General features: G+C 39.0%; 1 protein-coding gene across 1 annotated transcript in view; it reads right to left on the bottom strand.

Annotated features, from left to right (window-relative positions):
* The window catches only part of LOC115219029 (melanotransferrin), a 33377-nt gene that overhangs the window by 112 nt on the left and 11629 nt on the right, over positions 1-21636 (bottom strand). Inside the window, exons 5-14 of the mRNA XM_029789072.2 lie at positions 19519-19677; positions 17171-17355; positions 15326-15626; positions 13768-14014; positions 10642-10757; positions 8523-8639; positions 6401-6574; positions 5182-5376; positions 1015-1090; positions 1-498 (exon numbers count right to left, since the gene is read on the bottom strand). The exon at positions 1-498 is cut by the window's left edge and continues 112 nt beyond it. Of these exons, the coding sequence (XP_029644932.1) occupies positions 240-498; positions 1015-1090; positions 5182-5376; positions 6401-6574; positions 8523-8639; positions 10642-10757; positions 13768-14014; positions 15326-15626; positions 17171-17355; positions 19519-19677 (1829 nt within the window). The 3' untranslated portion in view covers positions 1-239. The remainder of the gene's footprint in view (positions 499-1014; positions 1091-5181; positions 5377-6400; positions 6575-8522; positions 8640-10641; positions 10758-13767; positions 14015-15325; positions 15627-17170; positions 17356-19518; positions 19678-21636) is intronic.

The following is a 21636-nucleotide window of genomic DNA, read 5'->3' as shown; positions in this document are numbered from 1 at the left end:
ACTGTAGAATCTTTTTTAAAATACACCAACCATTTATTGGAGATAGATGAGCAGATGAGTGAGTGTGTGTGTGTGTTTGTGTAGTTTACACGTCAAAAACAAGGTTTAAAATTTGTTATTCTTTGATTATAAAATATTTATGAGAATTTGAAAATATACACAGGTAACTAGTAAAATATAAGAAATATATATATATATATACATGGGGTGAAGGGGGAGAAGTAGGGGAGGGTTTAGGGTTAAAAGACAGATGAGAAGAAAAAGACAATAGAGAGAGTTGCAAGTAAGAGGAAAGGCGAGAGTCGCTGGATGGGGCTGCCATCTATAGGCATACATGTGTACTGCTTGAGGGCCTCAATTTGGCTGATGAAATTGGGGCCAAGGTAGGACTTGTAATTCTGCTTCTCTTCTGGAAGCTGCATCAATCGAACAGCAGAATCGGTGAACAAGAGATCGTTGTAGTAGGTTCCGGAATCAAACATATGGAAATCACCATCACTGCAAAAGAAAGACAAGAAAGACATCATCATCATCATCATCTAATGATTATCGTGAAAGTCCTCACACACTCTCACTCTCCCTCTTTCATACACATTCCCACTCCATCTAACCCCACACACACTCTCCCACTCCATTTTACCCCCCCACACACACACACACCTTCACTCCACCCTACACATTCCCACACCACCTTACCCCCTCCTCACACAGTCTCACTCCACCTTACCCCCAGTCTCACTCCACCTTACAACCCTCCCCATACATATTCCCACTCCACCTTACCCCCTCCCCGCACAGTCTCACTCCACCTTACCCCCCTCCCCATACATATTCCCACTCCACCTTACCCCCTCCCCCCACACAGAATCTCACTCCACCTTACAACCCTCCCCATACACATTCTCATTCCATCTTACCCCCTCCCACACACACACGGCAACTCCACCTTGCAGCCCCCACCCCATCCCACCCCATATTGTGTCCCAAAATAATCAAACAAATATCTCTAATTACGTGTCTGATGAGAAGAATTGTTGTCCATAATTCAGAACATTCCAGTAATTTTCAATTGTGATGTTATCTTTATAACCTGAAAGGGGAAAAAAAAAAATATTCGTCGGTTTACTCAGCTCAAAGACACACAGACTTTGTGATAAAAATGAAGAACTGTTCAAATCCACAAATCCATTTCTACTGACACAATTACCATTCTGGTGCTAGGTTCAATAAGCCAACATGTAGTTCTCAACCTGCTAGAAATAGAAGCCAAATCTTTCCCAAATCATTCTGTAGTGTCTTTAAAAAAAATATTAGGTTGTCCCAAAAGTTTGTAAACACTTGCGAAAATTGAATTTTTACTCGCCAAGTACTAACAAAAACAACAAAAATTATTCCTCAAAATAAAGAACATTATTTTCCAAGACTTTCTACGAACTTTTGGGACAACCTTATAGCTCATTAGGTATGTAATTGAAGATGCAATTCCATTAATTGGGTGAACATGAGTGCTTTAATGGTTAGGGTATTTAGTTCATTATCCTAAGGTTATGAGTTCAATACCCATCAGTGCATTGTAGCCTTGAGCAAGACACTTTACTTCACATTACTCCAGGCCACTGAGCTAGTAAAAACGGGTTGTACAAATAATACATAGGGGCCAGCCTTGTCGCACTCTGTGTCATGCTGACTTTCCCTGCAAACTACATTAAGGGTACACACGTGTCTGTGGAGTGCTCAGCCACTTGCACATTAATGTCACAAGCAGGCTGTTCCATTGATCGGATCAACTGGAACCCTCGTCATGGTAACCAACAGAGTCTCAGTGTGTTGGTTTTTTTTTTATTTAGTACACTGAGTATGTCTGGCTAAATGTCCGGATGATCTACTGCTTGCCTTGACTCATAATTCAGATGGATTGGGGATGGCTTGGGTGCATTTAAATGGTCCGAAAGTTTGATTACTACCATTTGGTTTTGAGTTCAAACCTAGGCAAAATATCTTTGATCAGAGCCTCAGGTCCACCACTACCTTAGATGTGGAAACTATGTGGAAGCCTATTGTGTGTGTCTGTGTTTGAAAAGATAATCAAAGGTGCTCATACACACGAGAAAGAAACTTCTTCCAAAAAAGGTGACGTAAAGAACTTATAGCTTTTTTTAAAAAATCTTTTTTTATTCTTAGTAAAACTGTATGAATTAATTTTCACAAAGACTTTTAACTGAATGTATGTGTATATATATGTATATATATATATATATGTGTATATATATATATATATATATATATGTGTGTATATTATATATATATATATATATATATATATATATAATATATATATATATATAAAAGCTATATTAAATTTCTAAGCAAGATATAAACAGTGGCAATACAGAATCATAACATAATTGCCAACTAAGTGTGGCATCCTGTACAGGACAGTGCTACTGACATTTATAGCCCCAGGAAGACATCTCTTCCAGCTGGCTAACGACACACATTCTGTGTCCGATTAAAATTTGCGAAGGGAGGTCATCTCTCCCATCCCTAGCCTCTCGAGTCAGTGTGTATCTCATAAGGCTAGAGATAGGAGCGATGACCTCACCTCACAATTACTAATCGGACACACAATGTGTGTCATTAGCCAGCTGGAAGAGATGTCATCCTGGGGCTATAAATGTCAGTAGCACTGTCCCATATAGGATGCCACACTTGGTTGGCAATTATATATATATTATATATATATATATTTTGCTTGAAATATGAAATAGAAAAACAGCTGACAACTGATGAAGGATCGTTTTTTTTATGTTGCTTGTCTTGTTTTCCATTTGTTTTTTGTTTTCTTTTGCTGTTTGCAAAAAATTTTGTATTCCACGTTTTCATATTTCGTATTTCCTGCTGTTTATGTTGTGGTGTCCTGCGCCCATATATGCATGTGTATGTACATATATGTATGTATGTATAAAAAAAAATATATATATATATGTATGTATATATATTTATATTATATATATACACACACACACACGTATGTGTTTGTGTATCAGCCCATCACCACGTGATAACTGGTGATGGCGTGATATGTTTATGTTCCCATAACTTAGTGGTTCGGCAAAAGACACCAATAGAATAAGTACTAGATTTAAAAGAATAAGTCCTGGGGTCAATTTGTTTGACTAAAACCCTCAAGGGGCAGTGCTCCAATATGGCCACAGTCAAATGCTTGAAGCAAGTGAAAGAAGGCTAAGTGGCTGAGTTCCTTTTGAATGTTGGGCCCCACGGAGGCAATGACCGAGACCTTTGGCGTTTTGTTGTGCTCGAGAAGACCCATCAAGCCAAGCAAAATTGCAGTCGTGGCAGATATTGGTGCCACGCAAATTGGCACCCGTGCTGGTGGCACATAAAAGTACCCATTACACTCTTGGAGTGGTTGGTGTTAGGAAGGGCATCCAGCCATAGAAAACCATGCCAAATCAGACCGGAGTCTGCTGCAGCCTTCCAGCTTGCCAGCCCTGGTCAAATCATCCAACCCATGCCAGCATGGACAACGGACGTTAAATGATGATGATACACACACACTTATGTATCTTTTGGCAATGAACACCAACAAAAGATATAAACATTGACAAGAAACAAAACAACTGGTGACATTCCCTGGTCACTTTCATCATCAGAAATCTTGTCCACTGAAGTTCTTGCTCCCAATATGCAATATAAAATAAAATAAACAAACAAACAAGCAAGCAAACCTGGAAGTCATACAGGGAAACAGTTGGACCCAAAGACACTAACGATGCTTTGTGTTGGCGAAAGGTAAGAGAAATATTTGAATGAGTGGAATATGTTTTATGTTGGGAAGAAGACAACCCTTTAGTGTTTAAACCGGCCATATCCAGCCCAAATAATCTACCTGTTTTCTGTTAAAACTGCCCAGATTTGGCACCTCACACCAACCTATAATGTCAATCTAAAAATAGGTGATAACATCATTGAAATCTTAAAGCTGCGAAATAATGCATGATTAGCTTAAAACAATATAGATGAATAAATATAATATTTGACAGAATAATCTGAATGCTAAAGGGTCAATTCTTAAACAGAGAGAAAGGAAATATCAACAGGCTGTTTATTGTTAGCCACATAATAATGGGGGCTTAGCCCTTGAATAAGTGCATGCAGCTGTATGAAGGGGTTATCATTGTGTGAGTGTGATCACCAACTTGCTGCCCTTGGTTATTTTTCAAACCTGTTCATGTCCCTTATATTCTTCCCCCCTTGCACTGACACTGTTGCCCCCTTCTACAATAACACCTCCTCCCCTTCTGCTCCTCACTAATTTCTTTATATCAAAACCAATCGACAATTCTTTTGTCTCCAAGGGTTCTGTCCAAAATAGCAGACTTCTTCCTAACATCAGAAAACTTATTTCAATGTTTGAGTTATTTATATCATCATCATCATCATCGTACAAGTAATATAAGTTCTGCTGCACAATACATTATACACACAAGATTACATATACACTCTTATATACACTAGATAATGTATATATATAGAAGTTGTATATACTAGTGTATGAAAGAGTCTCTCTGCACTACTTCAGCTATTAAAAGCATCCTGGGGAAGAAAATTGTCTGAGAAACTGTGTGTGTGTGTGTGTGTGTGTGGTAAATGAGTCCATGGTCCATGTGGTTAAAAAGTTCATTTTGTGAGTAGTTCTGTATTTGAACCCACAACACTTTGTACGTCTGTCTACTACCACCTTGACATCACATTGGCCAATGTTCTGTGAGTAGACTTTAGGAGACAGCAACTGTGTCAATCGTGTGTGTGTGTGGAAGCTGATCTCAGGATGCTGAACCTCATGGAAGATGACAAAATGCAGCAGCGGCAGCAGCAGATGATGTGATGATGTGATGAAGCAGAAGAAAGGATCTGCCCAACTGATGCAAGAAGCATGGAAAGAAAAAGACTCTGATGGTGAAGGTGGTGGTGAGGGGTATGGCCATTAAACAACAACAACAACATCAACCAAAGAAAATGCAGTAAGAAAGAAGGAAAATAAAAAGAAAAAGGAAGCAAAATGAACAGAGAAAAGAAGTAAACAAAGAGAAAGACGAAACACATTAAAAGCAAACTGCATGAAGACCGATTGAGTGACCAACGCGGTTTTGTACTTACTTCCAGTAACAATGGCATTTGCAGGAACTTTACCAAGATGGCATTTCTCCCAGTCATCAATGTTAGCACGACCACCACCTTTACACAACAATTCGTAGTCATCAGAGCGCCGGTTCCTCGCCCATTTTGCATGGTTCCGCCCATCCGTATTATCCCTGGGTGTCAGGTGACGAACAAATGCCACATCTCCACCAGCTGCAACATAAGTCAAAAATCAAAGTAATTCATCAATCAGAGGCGACTAATGAGAACCCATAATGAACTCCATACTTTCCGTAAAACACAGTACCACCATGGGACTGCACAGGAAGCTGGTCTGATTGAGCCATACTAACCTTGTTTACATTCATTTTGAAGGAAGAGAGGAACTCTAAATAAATAAATAAAAAAACCTCTAATCCAATTCCTTTCTGTTCTAGAACTGGGTTTTTGACTGGGAAAATTTTCAACAGAATTTTAACAGTTGATCAGAAATCAGAGAAACAGCCATTGTTTATTCTTGTTTTAAAAACTTCTTTATTCTCTCTTGGTTGGCTCCACTTTACCAACGAACATGTCCTTACTCACACTTAACCCATTAACCATTCTAGTGAGTGTGACTCTTCAAATAAGAATAATATTGGAATTGCATTCTATGACAGAGCCATAGAGTTAATTACAACACTCCCCTTTATTCACTCCCACAATCCTTCAAAGAAAAGCTGTCAATCACTCTATAAACCACACCTTTCTCTCTCCTGCCTTTGTACTCTCTCAACCAAATGATAGCTGTCAATCACTCTATAAACCACATCTTTCTCTCTCCTGCCTTTGTACTCTCTCAACCAAATGACAGCTGTCAATCACTCTGTAAACCACACCTTTCTCTCTCCTGCCTTTGTACTCTCTCAACCAAATGATAGCTGTCAATCACTCTGTAAACCACACCTTTCTCTCTCCTGCCTTTGTACTCTCTCAACCAAATGACAGCTGTCAATCACTCTATAAACCACACCTTAATAGATGCTGCTGCCAACTCTTTCTCTCTCCCCTGCCTTTGACAGGTGTCAATCAAGAAGTTAATTCGTGAGTCAGGAACTCCATGCAATCCCTCCCTCGTTCAAAACGCCTCATCATCATCCTTAGCTGACATTCCTCTTTCTTTTAGACACCCAGTGCATTCAGTTCCTCTACCATTCTTACATACAGCATTTAGCTTTATTTCAAAATTAATACTCACACTCAACGAGACAACGGAAAGCGCCGTTTGCACCATAATACTGTTCTTCACTGTTCCTCTGACACTTTCGGAAACCTTCAGCACCACAGGCTTCACACAAACTGATAGACGTTCCCTCTGAATTGTACTCCTTGTCTAAGGCACCAGGGATACAGGCCCGGATAAACAACTCTCCTGAAAACACAATATTATACATTGTTTAGCAATGAACACCTGTGAGTACAGATTGGCATTTTACTGTGATGGATGTGTATGAGAATGGGTTTAGTGCTAATGAAAAGGGGAGAATGTGGCTATTCTGGTTACTTTGGAGCTGGAAAGAGCACAGAATTAACTGAGATATCTACCACAAAACTTGGCTTAAAGATTACTAAACAGATTCTGTCTGGTGCTGCTATTAAGTTAGACATGGCTTGGGTAAATTCTTGGCTAAAGCAAAAACTAAATGTAAGTTTCTATAGGATAATCTACAGTGAGAAAAATCTGTTGTGTCCTGGATAATCTACAAAGATCACTAAAATGAAGGTATGGCTTTGTGGTTGAGAAGTCTGCTTCCAAACTACATGGTCTCTGGTTCAGTTCCATTGCATACCATCAATGGCCCATGTCTTCAACTATTGGCCCTGGAGCCAACCAAAGCCCCTTGTGAGTGGATTTGGTGGACAAAAACTGGAAGAAGGCCTTCTTATGATTGTGTGTTTCCTTCATGTTTGCTGTTTTGTAAACAAAAAGCTCCTCAGTGTTGTCCGTGTCCAGTTCCCAGCATAAAACATATCTGGACTGTTTGTTGTTCAACAGAATGGGAGATTATTACATCATTTGGAGACGACGGGGTTGGCAATGCGAAGCACAACTGACCATAGAAAACTTTGCCTCATCGTACTCTTGTCTGACCAGTGCAAGCTTGGAAAAGTAGAGATTAAAACAATAATGATTATCTGAATTAGAATCCAATCAATATTTATCAAAATAGATCTACAGCAAGATTAGATGAGAGGACACTGAATCCTGCCACAAAAGACAAGGAGCCAAGATGGCAGAAGCTCTACTGAGATTATAAACTCATCAAACTGAAGCCAACAGGGACAAAATGGAAGTTAAAATGCTAGTGATACAGAGTGTCTTGATATCTTTTTTTATCAATAGAGAAAAAGCTGCAGCCCAGTTATTCCCATCTACTTTTTATAAATTGAATATCTCTTCTACAAGAAATCTGTTCTGCTCTGGTCCTTTCTTTCATCTCCTAGCATAAAGCCTCCGTCATTCTATTGTAGCCCCACTCAGTTGACGATCCTAGTTTTCAAAGCGACTTGGCAACCTCACTAATGCTGGTGCCACAAAGAAAAGCACCCAGGATACTCTCTGTAAAGTAGTTGACATTAGGTAAGGTCCTCAAGCAGAGAAACCATGCCAAAGTTGGCACTGGTGCATGATGCAGTCCTGGACTCATTGAATCCTGACAAACAATCCATCCCACACTAGCATAGAAAAACACATGTTAAATGATGATAATGATGATGATGATATCAAACAGTAAAGATATCAACAGTCACAATATCATATTAGATATGATATTAGAACAAGAAATTTATCTCGGTCCCTCTGTACCTTTAACCTCTCAACTGACATGAAGCCACTCCCCACCCAATACGACTTCCACCTCCCACTTCAATGGTCTTTGCTTTTTTTTTTTCCCCCCTCGCAAGGTACTTGGTCTCCCTGTAGGTGATAGTACCACATAGAAAGTACCCAGTCCATGCTGTAAAGTTGGCATTAGGAAGGGCACCCAGCAATGGAAATCAGGACAAAACAGACAATGAAGCTTGGTACAGGCCCCTGCTTTGCAAGCTGTGCCTTAAACAGTCCAACCCATGCCAGCATGGAAAACAGACATCAAATGATGATGATGATGATGATGATGATAATAATTATAATGGCTAACAATCACAATGCTATATTCAAACATAATTGTTTGTCAAAATTACGAATATTAATATTGAAACATGAAGAGAGGTGACGGGGCGAGATGTAAAATGAATTCCTGAATTCCTCCTCTTGGATAATCCAGATTATCTTTTGAAGAGTCTCACCTCCACTCACCTCTCTCCAACTCATTACTCACCAATATTCCTGAAAGCATTACACTTTTCAGGAATGAATTGCTCTGTGTCTATGTACACACCAAGCGGTATGATCCATCCGTCCCCTCGTCCGACCCCTGCTTGACAGGCTCGTTTTTCTGCCAAAGAAAAAAGGGAATAATTAAAAACATAAAAAAAAAAACAGAGCAAATCACATACAGACATAATGATCATAATGATGCTGCTGCTAATGAAGATGATTATAATGATGATGATGAAGAGGAATAATAATAATAATAACAACAACAACAACAATAATAATTTGACTTTCATCCTTTCAGAGTTGATAAAATAAGTAGCAGTTGAACACTGGTGTTGATGTAGTCCACCTAAATCCCCTCCCTGAAATGACAGGCCCTTCACCAAACTTTGAAACCCCCATCTTTATTATTATGACAATTGGTGGCCAAGCACATTTAAGAGAGGGTCTGTAGTTACTTTATGGATGATGCAACAACAATGACAGGCAAAATGAATGGGGTCTGAACTGAAGTGGAGGGGGTGCATAGGGGGAACAATCTTTTGCACAAGAATTCGGGAGAGTGATGCACTTTCTGCTGCTTCACCATCTGTGATAATAATATCAATAGCAATCCATAATAATAATAATAATCCATTCTGAAATCTTGAGGGGAGCAGTTACACTGACCCAGGGACTCAACTGGTACTAATTTTATCGACCCCCCCCCCCCAAAGGATAAAAAGCAAAGTCAACCAGGGTGGAATTTGAACTCTGAATGTAAAGACGGGCGAAACACTGCTAAGCATTTTGCCTGGCATGCTAACAATTCTACCAGCTTGTTGCCACAAACTGTGCAAAGATCTCAGTGATGATATCGGTTGAGGCCTGATCCAATTTGAAATCTCTTACAAAACCATCACAATTGGATTGGCAAAATATCTTGAAACAACTAATGACTGGATGCTAAAGCTCATTGAAAACCACAAGAGATGTAACGAGCTTCATTCTGTTACGAAGGAGAGCAAAAAATTTACCAATGAGTTCATGCATATCTTAGATTGAACAACATAATGGAAGTGCAGCAACTCTAGTTGCAAGGTGAAATCAAAGGCAAAGCAAAAAACGTTTGAACAATTGGCTGATGGACAGGAACAAAATCCTTTGCATAGCAGATATGTGGCCGGTAGCAAACAGGCTGATGTAGACCAGAAGCACACCCATCAGTGGCTATGGAATTCTGGGCTAAAAATCAGAGAATAAAGGCTTTATCTTAGCTACTCAAGATCAGAGCTTATTGACCCGGAACTACAAAGCAAATGTGATAAAAAAAATGGAGTAGACCCAAAGTGCCAATACCGAAACGATGGGACAGAAACAGTGGACCACCTAATCTCTGGAAGGTTTCAGCACCAGTAGAATATAAATCCAGACACGATAGAGTTGGCCAATATCTACACTGGTTAATATGTCGGTATTATAATAGCAAAACTGCTGACAAATGGTACAAGCACCACCCTGGGGCTGTAACTGAGGGAGAAAATGTAATGATTCTTTGGGACTTCCCAGTACACACAGACCGGACCATCAAAGCTAATAAACCAGATATTGTTGTGAAAGACCAAAACAGGAAAATCTGTTTATTGATTGACATGAGCATACCTTGTGATCATAAGATCTTGGCAAAAGAATTTGATAAGCTTTGAAAATATAAAGATTTTCTGATTGAAATAAAAAAAAATGTGGCATCTCAAGATGGTTACAATACCAGTGGTTGTAGGAGCACTTGGAATGATTAAAACAGGGACTGAAAATTATTTCAGAATGATCCCTGGCTTACCATCCATGCAGGAAGGGCAAAAGCTTGTCTTAACTGGTAACTGGTCACACGTATTGAGAAGAGCATTGTCGCTCTGAATTTTCTTTCCTCTACCCCCTTATTTTCTTTCTTTCCTTTTTGTCTTTCTTCCCTATTTTCTATCACATGACTTTGTAAATGAACAATCTGGTGTGTTTATTTTGATGGCCTACCTATGTGTACAGCCAGTTTCTCTGCCCTAGGTGTCAGGAAGACACTTGGCAAGAAATGGAAGCAAAACTGAAAGATGATAATAATAATAATAAAGAATTTTTCTACTCACTTTTCATATTAAATAATGTCATAAAAGATTCGGTCTTTTTCGCAATAGCAACAACATGGAACGACATGGTCATGTCACCATAATCTTCAGCAGCAATTGGAATCAGGTTATAACGTCTACAACATAAACATTCCACTTTGATTGATTGGAAATATATAAAAGTGTGTGTGTGTATGAGTATTTATATGTATTAATGTGCATGTGTGTATATATATACTCTTTTACTCTTTTTTACTCTTTTACTTGTTTCAGTCATTTGACTGTGGCCATGCTGGAGCACCGCCTTTAGTCGAGCAAATCGACCCCGGGACTTATTCTTTGTAAGCCCAGTACTTATTCTATCGGTCTCTTTTGCCGAACTGCTAAGTGACGGGGACGTAAACACACCAGCATCGGTTGTCAAGCAATGCTAGAGGGACAAACACAGACACACAAACATATACATACACATACATTTATATATACATATATATGACAGGCTTCTTTCAGTTTCCGTCTACGAAATCCACTCACAAGGCTTTGGTCGGCCCAAGGCTATAGCAGAAGACATTTACCCAAGATGCCACGCAGTGGGACTGAACCCAGAACCATGTGGCTGGTTAGCAAGCTACTTACCACACAGCCACTCCTGCGCCTATATATATATATATATATATATATTATACACACACACAAATACCAACAGAGATACCTGGTGTTGCTTGGGATTAAAATGGCATAGTTTTTTTATTGTTTTAGTCATGCGACTGTAGCCATGCTGGAGCACTGCATTTAGTCGAACAAATCAGCCCCAGAACTTACTCTTTGTAAGCCTAGTACTTATTTTATCAGTGTCTTTTGCATAACTGCTAAGTTACGTGGACACAAACATAGTAACATCAGTTGTCAAGCAAAGGTTTGGGGTACAAAAACAGACACACACATATACGACCATCTTCTTTCAGTTTCCATGTACGAAATCCACTCACAAGACTTTGGTCGGCCTAAGGCTATAATATTAATATATATATATATATTACTTTTTTACTTGTTTCAGTCATTTGACTGTGGCCATGCTGGAGCACCACCTTTAGTCGAGCAAATCGACCCCGGGACTTATTCTTTGTAAGCCCATTACTTATTCTATCGGTCTCTTTTGCCGAACCGCAAAGTAAAGGGGACGTAAACACACCAGCATCGGTTGTCAAGCAATGCTAGGGGGACAAACACACACACATACATACATATATATACGACAGGCTTCTTTCAGTTTCCGTCTACCAAATCCACTCACAAGGCATTGGTCGGCCTGGGGCTATAGCAGAAGACACTTGCCCAAGATGCCACGCAGTGGGACTGAACCTGGAACCATGTGGTTGGTTAGCAAGCTACTTACCACACACCCACTCCGGCGCCTATATATATATATATATATATAGAATGGCAGAAAGCATGATCTAAATTATATGATATATATAAAAAATGTAATATACAAATAAATATCAGTAAATATAAATCACCCGAGTTTCTGAGTACCTCATTTCTTCTAATATATATATATATATATATATATATATATATACAAGATAAGAAAATGGAGAAATACATCTAAATCAAATATCAATTACCAGATAATACTCAATCACATACTTTATTAAACATTTACAACCCCTATCTCAATTTGTATATATATATATATATATATATATATATACACACACACACACACACACACTTTTTACTCTTTTACTTGTTTCAATCATTTGAGTTTGGCCATGCTGGAGCACAACCTATTAGTTGAAGAAATCAACCCTTGGACTTATTCTTTGTTAGGCGAACCGCTATATAGTTATAAGGACATAGACACACCAACATCAGTTGTCAAACGATGGGGGTGGGGGACACAAACACAGACACATAAATATATACATACATACTTCATTAAAAAGCATATTACTCTATCCTCTGGTATTCGAGTACTATTTTTACCATCCTGTTTTGCATTTATGTGCTTACTCCAGTATATTTACATATATATATATATATTTACATATATATATATATATATAGAACAGATTCTTTCAGTTTCTGTCAACCAAATCCACTCACATTGCTTTGGTCAGCACAAGGCTATAGTAGAAGACACTTGCCCAAGGTGCCACGCAGTGGGACTGAACCTGGAACCATGAAGTTGTGAAGCCAGCTTCTTAGCACACAGCCACATCTATATATATGTGTGTGTGTGGTGTGTGTGTGTGTGTGTATATATGTATATATACATGCATATACATATACACATGCATATTTATACATATACATGCATATATATACATACATATACTGGCTTCTGTACAGGTGGTACATGAAAAAGACCATTTGAGCGTGGCCATCACCAGTACTGCCTAGCTGGCCCTTGTGCCGGTGGCATGTAAAAGCAACCACTACACTCTCGGAGTGGTTGGTGTTAGGAAGGGCATCCAACTGTAGAAACTCTGCCAGATCAAGATTGGAGCCTGGTGCGGCCATCTGGTTCGCCAGCCCTAAGTCAAATCATCCAACCCATGCTAGCATGGAAAGCGGACGTTAAACAATGATGATACATGCAAATACATGCATACATATATACATACATATACATATATATGCATATATATATATATATATATATAAATGCATATATATGCATACATATATATATGCATACATATATATATATGCATATGCATACACACACAAACATATGATAAGCCTTTTAGAATTTATCATCTTGGCGTGTTGCCAATGGGTTGGCTGTTTAGAACTCAGCTGTGACTTGTTGAAATCAGCTCAACCTGCTGTGAAATTGGATCAGCGATTTATTAATCCTCCTGCTAAACTATTTACCTTATCCCATTAGCTTTGGATTAAAATCTAGAATCACAGAAATCCAGTCCCTATTCCATGAAAATTATTATTATTATTAACATTATACTATGACTGAAAACTGGGTCTTAGGTGTAGCTTGTGTCAGAGCTTTATTTTTTTTATTGCTCTTCACTTGTACATTTAATTCATTTCTGTCATTTGTGTAAAAATATGAAATGTGATGACATTTTGAGGTTTGTTAAATATCTCAATCAATTATCTTAATTAAAGTCATCAGCATACCTGCCAGCTGTATAAACATCTCCCGCATCAAGTGTAACCAGGTCAGCAACTCCCTCTGCAATGAGCTCCATGCAACCTATGGCACTCTCTGCCAGAATGCAGTCAAGTTCAGGGAAGATGTTCTTGGCCTTTAATGACATCATAAAATCCTCACATTTCATCTTCTCTGGAAGAGAGGTCACACACCATCGGGCAACGGACAAAGGGCATTTGTTGAGTAGATTCACACTTTTAATGTATTCAGTTCCTGTAAAGACAAACTCCATCAGTATCACTAGCATCCTGATCAGGGGGTTAGGACAAATTTGGATAGAGAGAGGGAGGGAGAGAGAGAGGGGGAAGGAGAGAGAGAGGGAGGGAGAGAGAGTGGGAAGGAGAGAGAGAGGGAGGGAGAGGGAGAGAGAAAGAGTTTCAATCACAGGAACCAAATCTTTTTTCTTTCAAACAAGTCATGTTGTAACAATGTTAACCCTTTCATTACCAACCTGGCTGAAACCGGCTTTGGCTCTGTGCACAAATGTCTTGTTTTCATGAGTTTTGAATTAAAATCTTCCACTAAACCTTAGTCACAATTATGTTCCCAACACTAGCTGAATGATAACTAAGTTATTTTACTAAATTCTTTGTTATATTTAAAGAAATTGAAAGAAACACATCTCAAAATAAATACAGTAACAAAAGGGTTAAATTCTCTCATGTCCAAACTTTTCTTCTAATCTTCAGAGCTTAACACAAAAAAATAACCAAACTCACTAATGTTAACTGTCTCAGAACAGAAGAAAAAAACTATTTATCGACAGAATAAAAACAGACATTGCACAAACCAGTTACTCAATAATTAGCCATTCCTTACTAGTTCCACCAAAATCTCTTAAATCCCTCCCTTCTTACCCACACCCTTCTAAGTAGAGCACAGTCGCTGCCAGTTTGAAAGTGATGGACAAGCAGCCATCAGATCCTGAGTACATGGAAAACTTTGAGGAATCCATTTTCTCGCATGTAAATAGCCATTAAGTACTTCCGCCTCCCTGTTTAATGGTCAGCAATAGAAAATAGCTGACATTTTTAAAACTAGATCCACACTGACATATGGCTCCATCTGGTGTAGAACACCAAAGCAAAGTTGCTAATCTTAACCTTTTTGGTACCATATGTCTGTAAAAATATAAATACAGACTTTTACGTTTGTCAATTAGTTTTGAAAATAATGAGGAATTTAGTAAAACAACTTTGTTATTAATGCAGTGTTTGGAATTTAAATCAACATGAAATTTTGATAAATTTTTTAATACAGATCACTTTGAAGCAAACTTTATATCATCGAATTAGGGGCAGTTTTGGGTTAGGGTGGATTATCAAGAGATCGATATTCTAAGGTGCAGTTTTGGGTTAGGGTGGATTATCAAGAGATCGATATTCTAATATTTCATGAAAGATTTAGACAAGGGTCAATTGATCAAACTGCCAGATCCATTTGGACATCATGTCAAATCCATAAAATGTGATTCAATATCTACATCAAAGAATGTTAGTCGAAGAACTGGCTGTAGTTACTTACCAACCCAAGAATAGTAAGAATTATCCAACTGCAATTCTTCAAGTCCAACAGTTCCATCAGTAAAGAGGAGGTTACGTTCTGCATATTTGTCATACTGGTTGGAACTATATAACTTGAAAGTGTTAGAATTTGCACCAAAATAACCATCAATTATGGAGAGAAAATCCTTAAATGCTGTCAGTTCCTCATCTGCCTTGGCTCTTGAAGCCATCACAATGTGTGAAGGAACAATACCCCAGTTGCAAGATTCATATTCAGAGACTTCCTTTGTTCCACCATTTGGACAAACTAAACGGAAGTCCTGCAGGAAAAGAAGTAAAAAAAAAAATATCATAAAAGAAAACAATAAGAGGGGAAACATTTGAGTCATAAAATGTACAATAAGGAAATAAATGTTAGGCAGGAGGTTAAGTAAGGGAGATAGCTACATTGAGATATACACACACACACATATACACACACACAAATACACACACACACACAAACACACACACACACACACACAAACACAAATACACACACACACACAAACACAAATACACACACACACACAAACACACACACACACACACACAAACACAAATACACACACACACACAAACACAAATACACACACACACAGAAATACACACACACACACACACACAAATACACACACACACATATATATATATATATACACACATATACACATACATATATATTAGTAGACTACCTGTGACCCATTGGATCACCAGGGAAGTCTGAGTTTCCCAGCAACAGGGTTGAGAGAGTGATGTAGGGGACATGCCTGCATGCATGGACAACTATAAATTTACTCAGTTTCACACAAATCTTATATCATTAACCATAAATCAATGGTACTCTAGCCATGACCATCCCATCTTTTTGACAGATATCCAGGATCACATTATCAACTGTGTCCTTTCTAGTTTTTTTTTTAAAAGACAAAATGAGATGAAGATTTGGCTGCTATTTTTAGCATGCAAAATGACCGTATACTTGTTCTCTCATTCTCGACATTGTTATTTTAATATTCACTTTCCCACGTTTGCATGGGTTGAACAAAGTTTGAGGCAAATTTTTCCTTTTCTGTCAGATGCCTTTACTGTCACCAACCTTCTGTTTCCAAGCAAAGGAATATTCTTCCCCGTGGCCAGACAGGTTTACCACAGAAGACTGGAAGCAAACAGCAATACTTTTACGACACAGTGACATTCATTTACAATAATCATGCACACACACATATAGGCGGCGAGCTGGCAGAAACGTTAGCGCGCCGGGCAAAATGTTTAGCGGTATTTCGTCTGTCGTTATGTTCTGAGTTCAAATTCCGCCGAGGTCAACTTTGCCTTTCATCCTTTCGAGGTCGATAAATAAAGTACCAGTTTTGCAACTGGGGTCATTGTAATTCCTTTGTCCTTGTTTGTCCCCTCTATGTTTAGCCCCTTGTGGGCAGTAAAGAAATACATATATGATGGGCTTCTTTCAGTTTTTGTCTATCAATTCCATTCAAAAGATTTTGGTCAGCTTGGAACTACAGTAAAAGACATTTGCCCAAGGTGCCACACAGTGGAACTGAACCCCAAACCATATGGCTGAGAAGCAATCTTCTTACCCACACAGCCATGCCTGCATCTATAGCTCATTATTCATTGATTGGATAATCCGGGTTGAAGGGCAAATGTCTGAAGACTTCAGGCAAGATGACGTACAATTGTGATCTAAGAACACAAACAATGCTGTACACACAACAGAGGCACGCACACACACGTGTGTGCCTCTGTACTCACAGCAGAGGCACACACACACATATGTGCGCTTCTGTTTTAAGGTCCTACTTACTTCTGTCTTGACGAGGTTGTCAGCTAACATTTCTTTCACAGTGTTGTCACGGAGAAAGGCCATGTCACCTCTACCAGCTTCCAAGCACCTGAAAGCACCATCATATCCTGAATAAGGGTCACGCATGGTGCAACGCTCATTGCCAGAACCACTGCAGCTGTCACAGATAGAGTTGGGATTGTTTCCTGCACACAAACCAAATAAATGATTAATAAAAATTATTAATAATTAATTAATTTAGAGATAATGTTATTGTCAGTTTAAGAAGTTTGCTTCATAATCACAAAGCCTCGGGTTTGATCTCAGCTCTTTGTGGAGTCTTAGACAAAAGTCTCCCTGTCTTGTGAGTGAAACCAGGAATAGAGAAAGCCTGTCAAATGGCGTCCAGAAGGTACAGCTTTGTCTTGCTCATTCACTCTAAAAATTACATTCAGCATATGTTTATGGAATACTTAGATACTTCTTACATTAACTCAAAGAGAAGCTCATTCCCTTGATTGAACTGCTAAGGCTCCCTGTTGGAACAGGATGAGGAGACCCCCTAAGGCTCACTGTTGGAACTGGATGGGGAGACCCCTAAGGCTCACTGTTGGAACTGGATGAGGAGACCCCTAAGGCTCACTGTTGGAACTGGATGAGAAGACCCCTAAGGCTCACTGTTGGAACTGGATGAGGAGACCCCTAAGGCTCACTGTTGGAACTGGATGAGGAGACCCATAAGGCTCACTGTTGGAACTGGATGAGGAGACCCCTAAGGCTCACTGTTGGAACTGGATGAGGAGACCCCTAAGGCTCACTGTTGGAACTGGATGAGGAAACCCCTAAGGCTCACTGTTGGAACTGGATGAGGAAACCCCTAAGGCTCACTGTTGGAATTGGATGAGGAGACCCCTAAGGCTCACTGTTGGAACTGGATGAGGAGACCCCTAAGGCTCACTGTTGGAAATGGATGAGGAGACCCCTAAGGCTCACTGTTGGAACTGGATGAGGAGACCCCTAAGGCTCACTGTTGGAACTGGATGAGAAGACCCCTAAGGCTCCCTGTTGGAACTGGATGAGGAGACCCCTAAGGCTCACTGTTGGAACTGGATGAGGAGGCCCCCTAAGGCTCCCTGTTGGAACTGGATGAGGAGACCCTTTATTGATACCCTTCTCTGTATCATAACCCCTTTTTCTGCTGAAGACTGAATGAAATGATGATGATGACCCTGGGTTCTTTCAACCCTAATTACAACCAACAAGGAAAGCCAACAGAAGCTGCTAATGGGGGGAGGGTGATGATGTTTCATTAATATTATAGATGGGGGGGGGGACATACAAAATAAACAATTCTCTGAGACAAACATTTTTGCTTTTTGGTTCTGCTGACATTTTCTGGGTGCCTGGGTGGGCAGCAAATCCAATTCCTCTTCTAAATCTAAGACTTTGATACAAGGTACAGAGTATCCCATTAAGCAGTGGGAGCACTCTCACTCTTTTACTTGTTTTCAGTCATTTGACTGTGGCCATGCTGGAGCACTGCCTTTAGTCGAGCAAATTGACCCCAGGACTTATTCTTTGGAAGCCTAGTACTTATTCTATCGGTCTCTTTTGCCAAACCACTAAGTTACAGGGATGTAAACACACCAGCATTGGTTGTCAAGCGATGTTAGGGGGGACAAACACACATAAATATACATATATACGACAGGCTTCTTTCAATTTCCGTCTACCAAATCTTATCATAAGGCTTTGGTTGGCCTGAGGCTCTAGTAGAAGACACTTGCCCAAGGTGGCACACAGTGGGACTGAACTCGGAACCATGTGGTTCATAAGCAAGCTGCTTACCACACAGCCACTCCTACGCCTATAATCTACACACTGTAGATTTTACAAGTCTTTCAATAAATTGCGATATTGAATTAAATACAATTTAGGCTTAAAGTGTTTTAAAGAAGGCAAATTTCATGAAGACAATATGAAAATGAATTCTGTGGTTGTAAAACAATGGAAACATAAAATTTAGTGAAATAATAAATCATTGTTAATTAAGAATTTCAGTTTTAAATGTATCAAAATGTCTAATAAAAAATTAATAAGCCAAGGTCCTTAATTTCATTCTTTTTACAGCTTCTAGAACAGCTTTCAGCAAGGAGTATTCTTAGAAATAATTTTGTCACAATGTGGCAGATGACTATTCCTTGGCCAACAACAGAGGCAAATACTTCCTTCTGAAACAGAATATACAATAGTTGGGTGAAAGCATTCATCAAATAGCTTAGGTCCCCCATTACACTGAAACTGCAGACCCCTACTGTAAAGATCAACTCAAGAGGAGATAACAGAATCTAAGGAAACAAAATACTTACCAAATGGGTTGTAGTTGGCTTCAAAGCCACCAGGCAAGCACATACCACCGAAAAATGATGCCACACTCTTTCCTATCGAATTACAGTCTTTGATTTCCAACATTTGTTTTTTAATCATTTCTGATACAGGGTACACCCAGCCAGCTGCATTACCAATACCTGATACACATCAACAATTGAATTAAATATGAAGAAGAAGAAAAAAAAAGAAAAGAAAACATGACAACAATATGTTTCTTTACTACCCACAAGGGGATAAACACAGAAAGGACAAACAAGGACAGACATAGGTATTAAGTCGATTATATCGAACCCCAGTGCGTAACTGGTACTTAATTTATCGACCCCGAAAGGATGAAAGGCAAAGTCAACCTCGGTGGAATTTGAACTCAGAACGTAACAGCAGATGAAATACGGCCACGCAATTCGCCTGGCGTGCCAACGATTCTGCTAGCTCAGAGCAATGAGTGGTAGCAAAGAGAGAGGTGGGGGGAAGAGCTTGAATGCTGACATTGAGAGAAAAAGTGTACAACACACACTTTACATCAGCCAGCTGCTCTCCCTGTGTTCAGGGGTCAGCTTGCCAAAACTCTCCAGCTCCCTCTATGTTCTACTACACACACATACAATCAGATTCTTGTTTCCAGTTCATTTTTTGATGTGATCAGTTCACAAACGTTTTTGAAAACCTCTTGCTGCCTTCTGCATCACAATTCTTGTTAAGATGATCCGGGGAAGTGACTCATGGTGCATTAGGAGTTTGTGGACTTCATTCTCAACAAGAAGAGTCTTTAGACTACCAGATTTTCTAGTACTGCAGCATTTGACATGTTGAATTTGCTGCAAATCTGGATCTTTTCCTTTTGAACAGCACTTTGTAACATAATTTCTAGGTAACTAAAAAGTTTTAAACTTCGTATACTGGTAGAATGTGTTTATAAAACATCATTTTTTCTTGGCTTTATTGAGAAAATTCTATATGTTGTAACATATTTCGTCTTTAATTTCGAGCATTTCGGCAATTTTAACCAATCGATTACCTCCATTGACGTAAACAACATTCTGTGCATAATGAATATGTCCCTCGTTTAAGAAACAGATTGGGTTTATTTACATTTGTGAAGAAAAAAAGATACCCTTCCCCCACCCCTAACCCTAAATCTAAAATAGATTGAAATGCAATAGATCGATACTAGGGTTATAATTATGGGTGACATTTTCATTTGACACCGCTAGAAAAAAATCCCATTTTCCATAGCGATGTCGTATGAAATTGTCACCCATAATTATAACCCTAGTATCGATCTATTGCATTTCAATCTATTTTAGATTTAGGGTTAGAGTTAGGGTTAGGGGTGGGGGAAGGGTATCTTTTTTTCTTCACAAATGTAAATAAACCCAATCTGTTTCTTAAACGAGGGACATATTCATACAGCACGGAATGTTGTTTACGTCAATGGAGGTAAGTGATTGGTTAAAATTGCCGAAATGCTCGAAATTTCAGACAAAATATCTTACAAACTATAGAATTTTCTCAATAAAGCCAAGAGAAAAAGATGTTTTATAAATACATTCTACCAGTATACGAAGTTTAAAACTTTTTAGTTACCTAGAAATTATGTTAAAAACTGCCATTCAAACGGAAAAGATCCGCAAATCTTGTCCAGTTTGCTAAAGGCTTCTTATTGTTTGTTTTTTCTTCATAGCTGTGCACTTTGTTGGAGATTTTACCCTGAAGAGGACAAGTGGAATAGCAGTTTACCAGCTACAATCACTTTAGACGCTAAGTCTCTTGAGGTGAAAATCTTTTCCATTCTTATAAATGCTGTTTTAGCTTTATTTATTCTTTGAGTAACTTTGTATATATACACACACACACATATATTGTCTAAATTGTGATGCTATTTGGTGACGGGGTTGAGCTTGTCTGTGTCTGTCCTGTGTTTTTTTTGGGGTTTTTCTTTGTCAATTCCTTTGTCATCCCTCCGTACTACCTTTTCTATCACATATATAACCATATATCTTGGCTTGGCTTCAAGATATACAGAGAGGCATCTGTTTTGAGTTTTCTGATGCCCAACAAGCGCGATTCAAGACAAACAGGTCTGACCACAGATG

The sequence above is a fragment of the Octopus sinensis genome, linkage group LG14, assembly GCF_006345805.1.
Source record: "Octopus sinensis linkage group LG14, ASM634580v1, whole genome shotgun sequence".
NCBI lineage: Eukaryota > Metazoa > Mollusca > Cephalopoda > Octopoda > Octopodidae > Octopus > Octopus sinensis.
Note: the sequence above shows the minus strand (reverse complement) of the source record. Positions and strands in the feature narration are given on the sequence as shown.